Source organism: Struthio camelus, chromosome 8 (assembly GCF_040807025.1).
Source record: "Struthio camelus isolate bStrCam1 chromosome 8, bStrCam1.hap1, whole genome shotgun sequence".
Taxonomy (NCBI): domain Eukaryota; kingdom Metazoa; phylum Chordata; class Aves; order Struthioniformes; family Struthionidae; genus Struthio; species Struthio camelus.
This window is the reverse complement of record NC_090949.1, coordinates 5,215,787-5,227,808: the sequence shown is the minus strand read 5'-3', so window position 1 is coordinate 5,227,808 and position 12,022 is coordinate 5,215,787. Positions and strand designations below refer to the sequence as shown.

Below are 12,022 nucleotides of genomic sequence, written 5' to 3'. Positions count from 1 at the left end.
CCGCCCGCATGTCTCTCCTCCAGTAATTGACGGTCCAACCCAGATCCTGGTGCGGGACGTCTCCGACACCGTGGCCTTCGTGGAGTGGACGCCACCGCGCGCCAAGGTGGACGCCATCCTGCTGAAGTACGGGCTGGTGAACGGGGAGGGAGGGAAGACCACCTTCCGCCTGCAGCCCCCGCTGAGCCAGTACTCCCTGCAGGCCCTGCGCCCGGGCTCCCGCTACGAGGTGGCCGTCAGCGGCCTGCGAGGCACCAACGAGAGCGACGCTGCCCTCACCCACTTCACTACAGGTAGCCGGCCACGGACCGATTCACTGGTTTTCAGACCCGGAGTCTATCTACCCTTCGTCCCCCTGGAAAGGGAGCGGGGAGCCCCTCGGCCGGCTCGCTTGGAGCCTGACCAAACGCAGGCGCGGGGAAGGCGACGCAGCTCTTCCCTGCTGCTGCCCGGCTTTGCCCTTGAGCAAACGTCCCTGATCTCCACGAGACCCTGTCTTGTGACATCCCTTGAAATAGGTCCGCTGCACGGTGACTCAGTGCGTGAGCTCCGCTTCTGCCCGACTCCAGGACAAATCCTGCTGGGGCTAAGGATTTTTCCTCCCCAGCAGACCAGTGCGGTAGCCGCCTGTATGTTTTTGCCTGCAGCGTAGAAGCGGTTAGCAGCATTTAAAAGGTTCAACCCCAGCCGGTGCCCTCCTATCCGCAGCGTTTGTTTGTCTGTTCTAATTGCAATCTGTCTGCGAGGATTAACAACTCGTCCCCGCTCCGCAGAGCGTAAACGCTGCAGCGCAAGGCAGAGTATCTATGGGCGTGAGTCGGGCCGGACCTCTAGCAATCCCTGGAGCCGTGCCAAGCGTCACCCCGCGGGGGCTCGCCGCTGCGCGAGCGCACCTCGGCGAGGCGGAGGCACGCGCTGCTGCAAACTGCAGATGGGTTGGCCTTTAGCGAGGGCGTGAGTTTGCATAGCTGGACCCGAATCAAGGTTGCGCCAGAACGAGAGGTGCTCGGATCTGTCTGTGCTTCAGCGAGATCCTTTTTCCCCCAACACAAACGAGCTGAGGTTTCATCTGGTATTACAGAAGGAGGTAGTAGCACAAGGAAGACATCGAGGTTAAGATGCAGGTCCAAAGTAAGGTGTCTCAGATCCCGTTACAAAGCAAGTCCGTGGAGTGAGAGAGGGAACCAGCTCACCCTAAAACAGAAAGCTGCCGCCTTATCAGCTGAGATGTCCTCTGTCCGTCATTCACTACTTGCTGAACTCCTGTTCAGCTACCTAAAGCTAAGCCTCTAGTGTCACCGTCCCAGCTACGTCCTGTGCCCCATGGGGATCTCTCACATTGCCCCGGGCATCGCAGGTGACTCCCGATGCCAGCATTTCGGTGACTGGCTCCAATACCTAAATCGAGGTGTCAGTCTCAGGGTGAGTCCCACCTCGGCCACCTCCTACCGCAGCACTGAGCTGCCTGCGGGTTCCCGCAAGAGGACGGGCTTGACATGCTGCTGGCTGGGACCTCGTCCCCCCCGGCCCCAGCTTCAAAGAACATTGAGCCCCTCAACCAGGCTGGAGCCCGTGGCCAGACTTCAAAAACCAGAAGCCAGAAGTTATGCCCTTAATAACACCTGTAGATGAGCGTGCAATTCTCAAGCGCACCAAAACTGCGAGAAGCACAGTGCTTTGAGAGAAATCAGGGACCTACTTTAGGCACGAGAGGCCTTATTTTAAAAAGCTGGTCGCTCCTGTACCTGCCAGAGGTGAGGCAGATGCATTGCCTGAGAAACCTGCAGCCAAGCGCCTGAAAGCAACACAGTTAAAAATGTGGTTATCTTATTTTATATCTTATATGAATACTCTAACTGGTCAGTAAAACTTTAATTAATGTTAAGCCTGCAGATAGCTACCAGGTTTAATTTACCATGCCATAAAGGAGGAGGTAGAGAGCATATTTCAATGCTATTTTATGGTATATAAATTACCTGTCATGTATATTACTGGTGGATACTAGGCTTCCATTACAATAACCGTAGTGCGTGAATTGTGTGTGTACGTATATATCTCTATATAGATATATATTTATAACGAGACTTTCACTGCAATTGATTTGCTGAGTTGGCCTACCTTGCTTTATTTCTAAAAGACAACATAAAAAATTCCCCCATAAAAAGCTGATCCGGAAAAAAACAGTAATTACCCCTGCCTCCTAGCACTCAACAACAGGCAGGCCCTGTCTTGTAGTGATGCCTACAGCGACCCGCAGCTCGCAGGAGAGATGCGTTGTGCGAATCAGAGCAGATTTGGTACCCAGCCTTAGCAGCGCTGGTAAACACAGCGCAGCGTCAGCCTGAACAACCTCTGAACGCAAATGAGACCGTAAAGAAGCTCAAGGTCTTCCAAGCTACCCCATCAAAATTCACACCAGCTCCGTTCAATGCTTGGCTGCTACAGAGCCCTTTTTTAACCTCTTTACACGCAGTGCCTCAGTTTCCCTCGCTGTAAAATAGGAAGAAAATAATGCTTTTCTTCTATAACCACCACGCCGTTAGCTCCAGGAGCAACGCACTGAGGGATGCTGTGACTGCGCCGGCGTCACATTGACCCCGATGAAACCCTTGGCGGCTCCTGGCCGCGGGAGCCGGGCTCGGCCGCGGCCGCGCTGAGCCGGTGCCTCTGTCCCTTGTGTCGCGCAGAGATCGACGCCCCCAAGAACCTGCGCGTGGGCGCCCGGACGGCGGCCAGCCTCGAGCTCGCCTGGGACAACAGCGAGGCCGAGGTGCGCAGCTACCGCGTGGTCTACAGCACCCTGGCCGGGGAGCAGTACCACGAAGTGCTGGTGCCCCGCGACAGCGGCCCGACGACCAGGGCCACCCTCGCAGGTAGGCTCCCTCCTCCGGCGCAGGTCGGATTTGGGTGGTAGGAGCCCCAGCGCGGCCGCGCCGGCGGGTCCTGTCTGCGTGCCCGGGACATCCCTGCTAGATCAGGCGCAAAGCCCTTTGAACCGAGGGCTCCCATTTTCTGGCGGGTCCCCGAGGCGCTGCGTTACTCAGGGTCGCACAGGGATGCCACCTGCGATTTGCAAATACAGCCCGCTCTGAGCACGGGCCGGGAAAGTCACAAACACCCGTTTCAGCAACGCCCTTAAAAAAACGACTGCGTGCCTCCAGGCCATCTACTGCCTCTCTAGAGGAGAAAAAGTGTTACAAATGGGCCAAATCCCCCTCCCCATGGCAGAGGTGCAATGTTTGCTGCGGCGGGCTGGAAGTACCTGCCGTGCTCCAGCCGCTTCCCTGCCGCTGCCAATCTCAGACAGCGTTAAGAAAAATCCCCCCGGACCATGTTAACAACATGTTCGTAGATAGCTCGGTCCTTTAGTGCTCTCTGTAATGACTCTATTCCCCTCGGTATTTAGTTGCTCTTCCATTACATGCCTCAGCCCCAGAGACAGGGAGGCTTAAGCCAGTAGCCGTGACTGATTTTTATATAGTGCTTGTTTTCCAGCATCATCATCATCATCATCCAAGCGCATTGCTTCTCGCTCGCAGGGTGCTGCATAATAAACGAATAAAAAACAAAACCAAAAAAATTCTAATTACAGCAGAGAAATACCACCCTGCTAAAAGAGCAATCACTTAAATTTGACGCGAAGGCCTCCCTTTTCCCGCCGCTGGCACCAGCGGCTGTTCAGCAGCTCCGCGGCAGCCCGCCGGCACGGAGGTGGAGAGCAGCGGCGGTGCGACTCCTCCTCTGAGCCTGGTGCCCTGAGGGCACCCAAAACCCATTGCACCCCGGGCCTGGGACCAAGGGAGGCCCAAGAAGGGTACCGGGGAGGGGAGACGGCAGCAGGTGCAGCAATCCTTTCTCTCGGACTCTTTTCCTCCTTTCCAGGAGACTCTGACTACTTAGAGGGTAGGCGCAAAGGACAAAACTCAGTATTTCTAAGTGCATGAAACCACCCGCCTGTTTCAAAGCTACGGAAAGAAAAGCACCTGCCGAGGTGCCCAGGACCCGAGTCCCTGCTCCAAGCCCTCCTCCCGGCCCTCAGCCAGAGGGAAGGAGCAGGAGACCAAGGCTTCCTTCGCCCTCGTCACCCCTCCCGGGGAAGGCGCGTGTCGACGCCGCCGAGGTGTCAGGAGCCAGCGCGCGCTCATGTCCCAGGCGTGCTCCAGAGGCGCGCGAAACTCGGTGCCTCTAACTCCATTTGCGAGGATGCTCTGCCCCAGAGGGGGATTTATTTCTAGTGCTTGTTTTGCCGAGGCCTTTGGTGGGAAGCTGGCAGCCTCCGCTACTCGTTTGCTTGCATAGATACAAGCCTGGCTCTTAGCTAGCCTTAAATTCCCTGCTGGGTTTACAGGGAGATGGTGCCTCTCGAGGGTCAAGGCAGAGCTGGAGACAGATCTGCTGGGGGTAGGGCTTTCTGCAGGCGATCCCATGCCCGACCACCATCCTCCCCTTCTCCTGCACCAGGAATAAAAAAAATCTGTTAGCCTGCCAGCACAAGGCAACTAGAGAAAGTCTCAGGCAAAGAGGCGCGTGTGATTTTTGGGCGCTGTGCAGGGCGGGAGGAAGAGACCGTCGCAGGGTGAGGCTGCCGCGCTGGGCTGCGTTGCAGTACGGCAGGGCGGCCTCGGTGGAGACGAGCTTTGCTTTGCCCGTGGGTTTTTATAGCTTTTTCTAACCCGATGGGAGAGATCAATAATGCGCAGGCAGGAGAGAAAATAAAGCCATCAGGAGCCAAACAGAAGTGACAGACAAACCCAGGAGATGCTCCGCTAAGATAAAATAATGATCAGCAATAGGTGCTCAGGAAATTAGCTAGATTAGCTAGATTTCCATCTCCCTTGAGACAGGCATTGCAGAATATGTCAACCACAAAGAACATGTTTCATTCAGCTCCCAGGAAGACTGTGCCTTTATTAATGTGCCTTTCATTTACTCCGCATAATTTATTTTTTTTCAAGAAACCAACCCTGTGACCATATTTGATGTTGAATCACTTTGGAAACAAATATAGTTACTCCGTCATTCCTATCTCAGCTCGCTCTCATTCACACACACAATTTCTGTCTCAGTGCAGGCAATTACGGCAGATCTCAGCAACAACTTTAAAAAAATTGCGCTTTTTTCCGAGTTAGAATAATCCAATTTCCCTGGCCAAAGGCATACACGGAGCTTTTGAAAAAGGGCCTTCTCTTCTTGCTCAAACCAAGACACAACTCGCAAGGAGGCTTGCCAACCACTGGGAACACAGCTTACTTCTTCTACTGGCAATTTTGCTACCTTAGCAGGGTCTCGGCAATTGCTGCAATGTGCACCTGCAAACTCAACCTCAAAGGTGCGACAGTGGCAATCGGAGCAGAGGGATGCCAAAGTGTTATGGCCCCACGGCCAAGGTGACAGAGGTGTTTGCAAGTGTGCTCCTACTCGAGTGCTTTCTGCTCATGGCAGTTCCTATGTTTTTCTAGGATCAACCAACCACGCATAGCACCAAAGCCTTCTCCAAAGCCCTTTCCCATCTCAGTGGCAGGGACAGTGTCTGGCAGCCAGCACTTAGGTCCCTCAGGCACTGAAACTGTTGCATTCAAGCCATCTCTGAAAGCGCTGCCTGATGCTCTTCAGAGCATCTCTTCCACTGTTCAGAGATGATTAGACGGAGCTATGGCAACATGCTTGCTAACAAAGGGGGAGCAGGGAGGCCAGGGTGCTCATGGCCAAGCAATGGCACAGCCAGGCACTGCTCTCACTGCCCTCTCTCTGTCTCCCTTGCACCTCCTGGCAGATCTGGTGCCAGGAACTGAGTACGGCATTGGGATATCGGCCGTCATGGACAGCCAGCAGAGTGTGCCAGCTACCATGAACGCCAGGACCGGTGAGTTTTCCCCATTATGGCAAATCGTGGGCCAATATCGGGCAGAGCAAATGCTTCTTCCTCACCCCAAGCATGCCACATTTTGCACTCAGAGCATCACTCCCTCGCAGCAAGGCACTGGCTGTCCTCATCACTCTCCCCACAGGGCATCTGACACCCACTCAGATCGGCTTGCGCTTGGGTCTGTGTGTCTGCACCACCCAAATCCCTCCACAGCCTCCCCAGACCCTGCGACCCAACCCCTATGTGCCTCCCTCACAGAGCTCGACAGCCCCCGGGACCTCCTGGTGACAGCCTCCACAGAGACATCCATCTCCCTGGCCTGGACCAAGGCCAAGGGGCCCATCGACCACTACCGCGTCACCTTCACCCCGGCCTCAGGGATGGCTTCCGAAGTGACGGTGCCCCAGGACAGGTCACAGCTCACCCTTTCAGACCTGGAGCCTGGGACAGAGTACACCATCTCAATCATTGCTGAGCGGGGACGCCAGCAGAGCCTGGAGTCCACTGTGGATGCATTCACAGGTACAGAAAGACAAACTGAGCCGGGTCCAAACACAGCATGGTCTACCACGCAGGCACCTCTGCCATGCGGCCACACCCCTAGCACAGGAACTCTTGAGACGGTGAAGGGGATGAGAGTGGTGCTAAGGTGGCAATTCATCCACGCAAGAGCAGGTCCATGGGTCTGAGAAGTGGGAAAGCCTAGGAGCCTGGCAGGCTCCCATAGCCCTTGCCATCAGCATTCAACACACCTGCTTTGTTAGTAGCTCCCATAAGGAAGAGGAAGGGGAGGAGGGGATCACCAGCCCGCACTGTTCTCTGCGGTCCAGGTGTCCTGTTTGCCTGTTTGCAAGGAGAAACTAAGCTTTGAGGGGCCTCACAAGCCTCTCTGCTTGACAAGCCCAGACAGACAAGCACCATCATTAATCATATAGGGCTAGGGAGGGAGCTTGTTTGTCAATAGAGCTGAGAAAAGCACCGCTTTTTCCCTCCCAGTTATGCCTCTTGATCTCAGCACAGTTTCAGATAAATGGAGAGCCCAGAACTGCTGTTTTTCTACATCTATTGGCTATTTCCTGGACCAGAGCCAGGGTACTGTAGTCTGAGTACTCAGTATGACCCGGAGGCCAGGACCTGCAGGTGATCATGCTGCAGATAGTCGTGCTCTGACACCACCAAGGTCTGACCCCATGATCAATATGATCCTTGGATAGGCACGTATTCCCTGGAAAATCCCAGTCATGGCCACCTCACAGTAGCAGGTTTGCATCTCTCCCTCTCTGGCTTGCAGGGGTCCGGCCCATCACGCAGCTGCACTTTTCCCACCTGACGTCCTCCAGCGTGAACATCACCTGGAGCGATCCGTCACCACCAGCTGATCAGCTCATCTTGTACTACAACCCACGGGGCAAAGAGAAGGCACAGCAGCTCATGCTAGATGGCACCAGGAGACACGCCAGCCTGATGGGGCTGCAGCCAGCCACTGAGTACCAGGTGTCACTGGTGGCTGTGCACGGCACGGTCAGCTCAGAGCCCATCACGGGCTCTATAACTACAGGTAACATCAGCCACCCCCACGCAGGGCTGAGGGGTCCCCGGCTGGCTTCAAAGAGGGCCTTGAGGGAGATGCTTGGTTTGAAGTCGGAGGCCAAAGTTGGAGTTGCCAAGGCAATTTGTTTTCATGCAGAAGAAGCAGTCAGACTTAGGAATCACTTTGTGGGATTTATTGTAGGTTGAAATCCTATTTTACAAGCTGCATGACCACATCTCCTGCCTCAGGCTTCCCTAGATAATGAGCCCATATACCATTTCATCTCACTTTTGTCTTAGGCTCTTCTTTGACACGGCAACAAAATCTAAAACAATGCCAGCGGATTAAGCATTTTATCCTCCCATAATCCCACAATCCCCACCTCAGCCAAAAAACATATTTGCTTTTTAGCTTGTGCTCCAAAATCCCCTTAAAACCAGCATCCTCTGCCTTGCTCAACTACAGCAGCCGCAACCACACGCAGCAGGGCTGGCGTCCGGGCTGGGACCTGAGCCAGGAGGGGAAGCAGGGGGCAGCTGCATCAACAGCCAGGGACCCTCATCAGCACCAAACTCATCCGGCAGGCAGTTCAAGCTATCTCAGCCCCAAAAAGGCTGACAGGCCTGCTTTGCTCTTCCAAACCGTAGTGTAGGCCAGCGATTAGAGCACAGCTTTCCCCATTTGGTGCTGATTTTGGAGCAAGCGCACACGTGGCTGTGCCAGTCCTGCAGTCTAGCCTGGCCGCTGAAGGTGGAATGGGCAGGCCCTGGCTCTTCACTCCCTCGCGTGGTGTTGGCTGCCCAAGCTCCAAGCCAAGGCCGGTTATCTGCACCAGGAAAGGCAGCCTGATGGGAGCGTGCCTACCTTTGACACCTTTTCTTTCTGCTCCGTCTTGCCCAGGGATCGATGCTCCAAAGGACCTCAGGGCAGGCAACGTGACCCAGGACTCCATGGTCATCTACTGGACCCCTCCCATCGCTGCTTTTGACCACTACAGAATATCCTACAGGGCTGCCGAAGGTAACAGTGCGGCCAGCTCTTGCTTGTGTTCTGAGCTACACTGCCACGGACCCTTCCTGGGCTGCCTCTGGCCCCATTTGGAAACAAGCCACCAGGTCCCCCAGCCAGAGGAAGCCCCCCAGCATCCCCACGCAGGGGTGTGCCTGCAGGTGCAAAACTCACTTAGGTCACCCGGCACCAGCCCCCAAGAGACCCCTGGCCTTGTCCTCCCCTCACAAGCATCCCCTGCAGCCCCAGGGAGGGACAGGACAAGTCGTGCCACGATGCCAAATCTCTCTGCTCTGCCCCTGCAGGGAGGACGGACACCACCGCGATCCCCAGAGATGCTACTGAATATGCTCTCCACCGCCTGCAGCCCGCTACCGAGTATGAGATCACTGCGAAGAGCGTGCGGGGCCGGGAGGAGAGCGAGCTGGCCTCACTCACTGCATACACAGGTGGGAACGAGCTCCCCAGCAGGGAGGCCACGATACGACAACCCCACGTCCAGTCTCAGACTTGGTCCTGGAAACTGCACAGTCACATTAGCACTATCTGCAAAGCGCGAAGGACACCCAGGCCCACTGGCTGGGTGTCTTTGCAGCCACAGTACCATTAAACTATAATCCTACAAACGGCTGAAAACTAGGAGACCCTCATGCCAGCCTGATGTAAGCTCTGAATGATGAGTTAGGCTCATGGGGGCCCAGTGTGTACTTCTGAAATACGTCCAAGTAAAGCCTTTCCCATATACGCATGGCTTGTCACAGAGGGAATGATAAATCTACTAGGTAGTAGGCCTAGAGAGGCCAGAGACATTATGTTGGGCAACTGGAGCCATAATGACCTTTCCTAAAGGAAGTACAGACTTCCAGAAACAATCCCTGGGGAAAGGCTGTGTCAGAGCCCTGACACAAACAGTATCCACTGCGAGAATTAAACCTCTCCTATCCCCAGACTGTCATCAACATCCTCATCAAAAGGCTCTTTAGAACCTAAAAAAAATCCTAACGTCCTGGGCTGTGTGTCAGAAAAACCCTGGAAAAGCCCAGCCCAGGTAACAGAGCAATGCAGACTACTGACACTTCTGATATTCAGCCAGGCCAGAAATAAACCCTCCATGCATACGTGCCTGAACAGCATGAGCCAGGGCCAGCACAGAAGACAACCTGGGAATGGCCACAAGAAGTCCTTCCAGAATGGATCTTATAATTCAGAGTCCAGACGCTCTTCACACCTCTGACTTGCCGAATCTCTCTTTCCTGTGCAGCCATGGATGCCCCCTTGGGTGTCACTGCCACCAACATCACCCCCACCGAGGCCTTGCTGCAGTGGAACCCGCCGCTATCGGATGTGGAGAACTACGTCATCGTCCTCACCCGCTACACAGGTATACAGAAATCTCTGTGTTTCTCTGTGCCAGCAAGCTGTGAGATTTGCCAGAGGCTTTATTTCAGCTTACCTCCACCAGAAACAAGAGACAAGACCATGCTTCAGACCAGACACGATCACCAGAGCTCAGCTGCCAAGCAGCAGCTCATGGTGTATCAGCAATGTAACTGCGTTTGATCATAAGGGCATATTCTTCGACGCATTTCAGAGAACCAGCCAAAACACCTACCCTAACCCATCTTCTTCGGCTTTCAGTTGCAGGAGAAACAATTCTGGTGGATGGAGTCAACCAGGAGTACCAGCTGACCAACCTTCTGCCCAGTACCACCTACACGGTCACCATGTATGCCACCAATGGGCCTTTCGCCAGCCAGACCATCAGTACCAACTTTACAACTCGTACGTACGATAACGTCCCCCACTCCCAACTGCTACATGCCCGTAGTCATTTGTCCTTCTGAGGAAAAGAAGGCAGAAAGGCTGAGCCATCACAGCTCATTACATACATGGGGATATAGATGTAGCCAGGCAGCAAAAGGACACCCAAATAGCATGGTGTTGGGCATGGCACAAGAACTGAATTATAATGACAACAAGCATAAGCCATCATTTTCACAGGAAATGTTCTTTCAACATCCATCCATCCTTTTCTTTGATTTCCCCTAGATGTGATTCCCTAAGAAGAGAAGACCCTTGACCAGGTCTTTTTTTTTTTTTGCCTCGAGCCATATCCAGAAGAGTATTAGAACCCATTTAGCTTCCAAGAAGCTTGACGGACCCCGTTCTACACACATTTCAGAGCCATTACCTTTCAGAGAGAGTGCAGGTAGAGCGCAACATTTTAGAGGGTTTGCAGAACTCTGTTCCCAGCTGGAGATGGGTGATCTTGTCTGCATACTGAGGGCAAGGTTGAACTTTTGGCAGTAGCACAGGGTTGTGAGGTTGAATCCCAGTTCACTGAGCTGGGGAGCTGCTTTTATCAGACTGGGGTGGTAATGTGTGTGGATTTGCACTTCCACCCTTGCAGTTCTGGACCCTCCGACAAATCTGACCGCAAGCGAAGTCACTCGACGGAGCGCCCTTCTGTCCTGGATGCCTCCAATGGGAGAGATTGAGAACTACATCATGACCTACAGATCAACTGATGGAAGCCGTAAGGTGAGTCCTCTCAAAGAACGAGGCTCATCAAGTTGGGGAAAAACATGATCGTGGGAGAAATGAGTAGGGAAAATCCAACAAAGCAAAAGAACAATGCTTCTTAAGCCAGGGAGACCAGAAGAGCAGACACAACTTTCTCCATAAGCAGTATTTACTTCAGATAAAGAACTGAAAAAACATGAAGAGAATGCTTAGGGTAAAAATCTTTTGCACACCTGCAAGTCTGGACAAAGAGGGTACACCTGGAAAGTTTGAAGGAACAGGGGAAATTCAGAAGCTTTGAAAACACAAGCAAGTGGAGGCAGGCAAAAATTATCCAGCAAACAGAGAGACTAGCAATGCTTTTTGGCCTTCTTGCAAATAGGAAGATAGATAGAGACAGCTAATTAATCCTGCAATACAATATATTTGATTATTTAATGAGTGTACCCATATCTGCCTGTCTAGAAGAACTACTCCAAACTATCAGAAATACGTCACTGCAAATTGTCTCTTTTCCTTTGCCAGTGTGACTTGCTCACAGTGGCCAAAGGATAACAGCTTTGCAGAAAGGGTTCACTATAATGCTACGTGGCATTGGCTGAAGACCAGAAAAATTAACGTGACAGGAACTGACAGAGCCAAAACCGGCCAATAACCAGGTTTGGCCAGCTCTGCTCTTTCTGATGCTTGGGCAATCTGTCATGCCCTGTATTGAGAGCGTTTAGATCCCAAAAGAGTCAGTAAATAGAGCACGCTGACTGCAAACATTTGTATCTTTATGAAAGAGAATTCAGCCTCGTGTCCAAACCAGCTATCTTTGTCTCATCCAAACCACCCCAAAAGGCTAAACGTGTTCATGGCTCTCATGCTGGCTTTCTGCACTGGTCTGAAGTCCATCTTAAGTAATTTGGGCCTTTTCAACATCTTACCGCATTATACAAAGGCCCAGGAGTACTGTCAAATGGTGCAGCTCTCCATATTCCCTAGCCTTGTCACATCAGCCCTCCCTCCAGCTGATGTTTAAAGAGTATGATCCCAGTCCCTCCCCCTCACTGAACTGCAGATGACATCCATCTGCAAAGAGGAAGGCTGAG

At 53.3% G+C, this 12,022-nt stretch overlaps 1 protein-coding gene and 1 long non-coding RNA gene across 5 annotated transcripts in view; one reads left to right on the top strand and one right to left on the bottom strand.

Annotated features, from left to right (window-relative positions):
• The window catches only part of LOC138067966 (uncharacterized), a 47,271-nt gene that overhangs the window by 19,054 nt on the left and 16,195 nt on the right, over positions 1–12,022 (bottom strand). The gene's annotated exons all lie outside the window — the stretch shown is intronic.
• TNR (tenascin R) overlaps positions 1–12,022 on the top strand; it is an 86,311-nt gene that overhangs the window by 60,746 nt on the left and 13,543 nt on the right. For all 4 annotated transcript variants that reach the window (XM_068951868.1, XM_068951871.1, XM_068951870.1 and 1 more), the window contains exons 7-16: positions 24–293; positions 2,688–2,873; positions 5,774–5,863; positions 6,125–6,388; positions 7,158–7,424; positions 8,298–8,417; positions 8,711–8,854; positions 9,667–9,786; positions 10,044–10,187; positions 10,816–10,946. In XM_068951868.1, the coding sequence (XP_068807969.1) occupies positions 24–293; positions 2,688–2,873; positions 5,774–5,863; positions 6,125–6,388; positions 7,158–7,424; positions 8,298–8,417; positions 8,711–8,854; positions 9,667–9,786; positions 10,044–10,187; positions 10,816–10,946 (1,736 nt within the window). The remainder of the gene's footprint in view (positions 1–23; positions 294–2,687; positions 2,874–5,773; positions 5,864–6,124; positions 6,389–7,157; positions 7,425–8,297; positions 8,418–8,710; positions 8,855–9,666; positions 9,787–10,043; positions 10,188–10,815; positions 10,947–12,022) is intronic.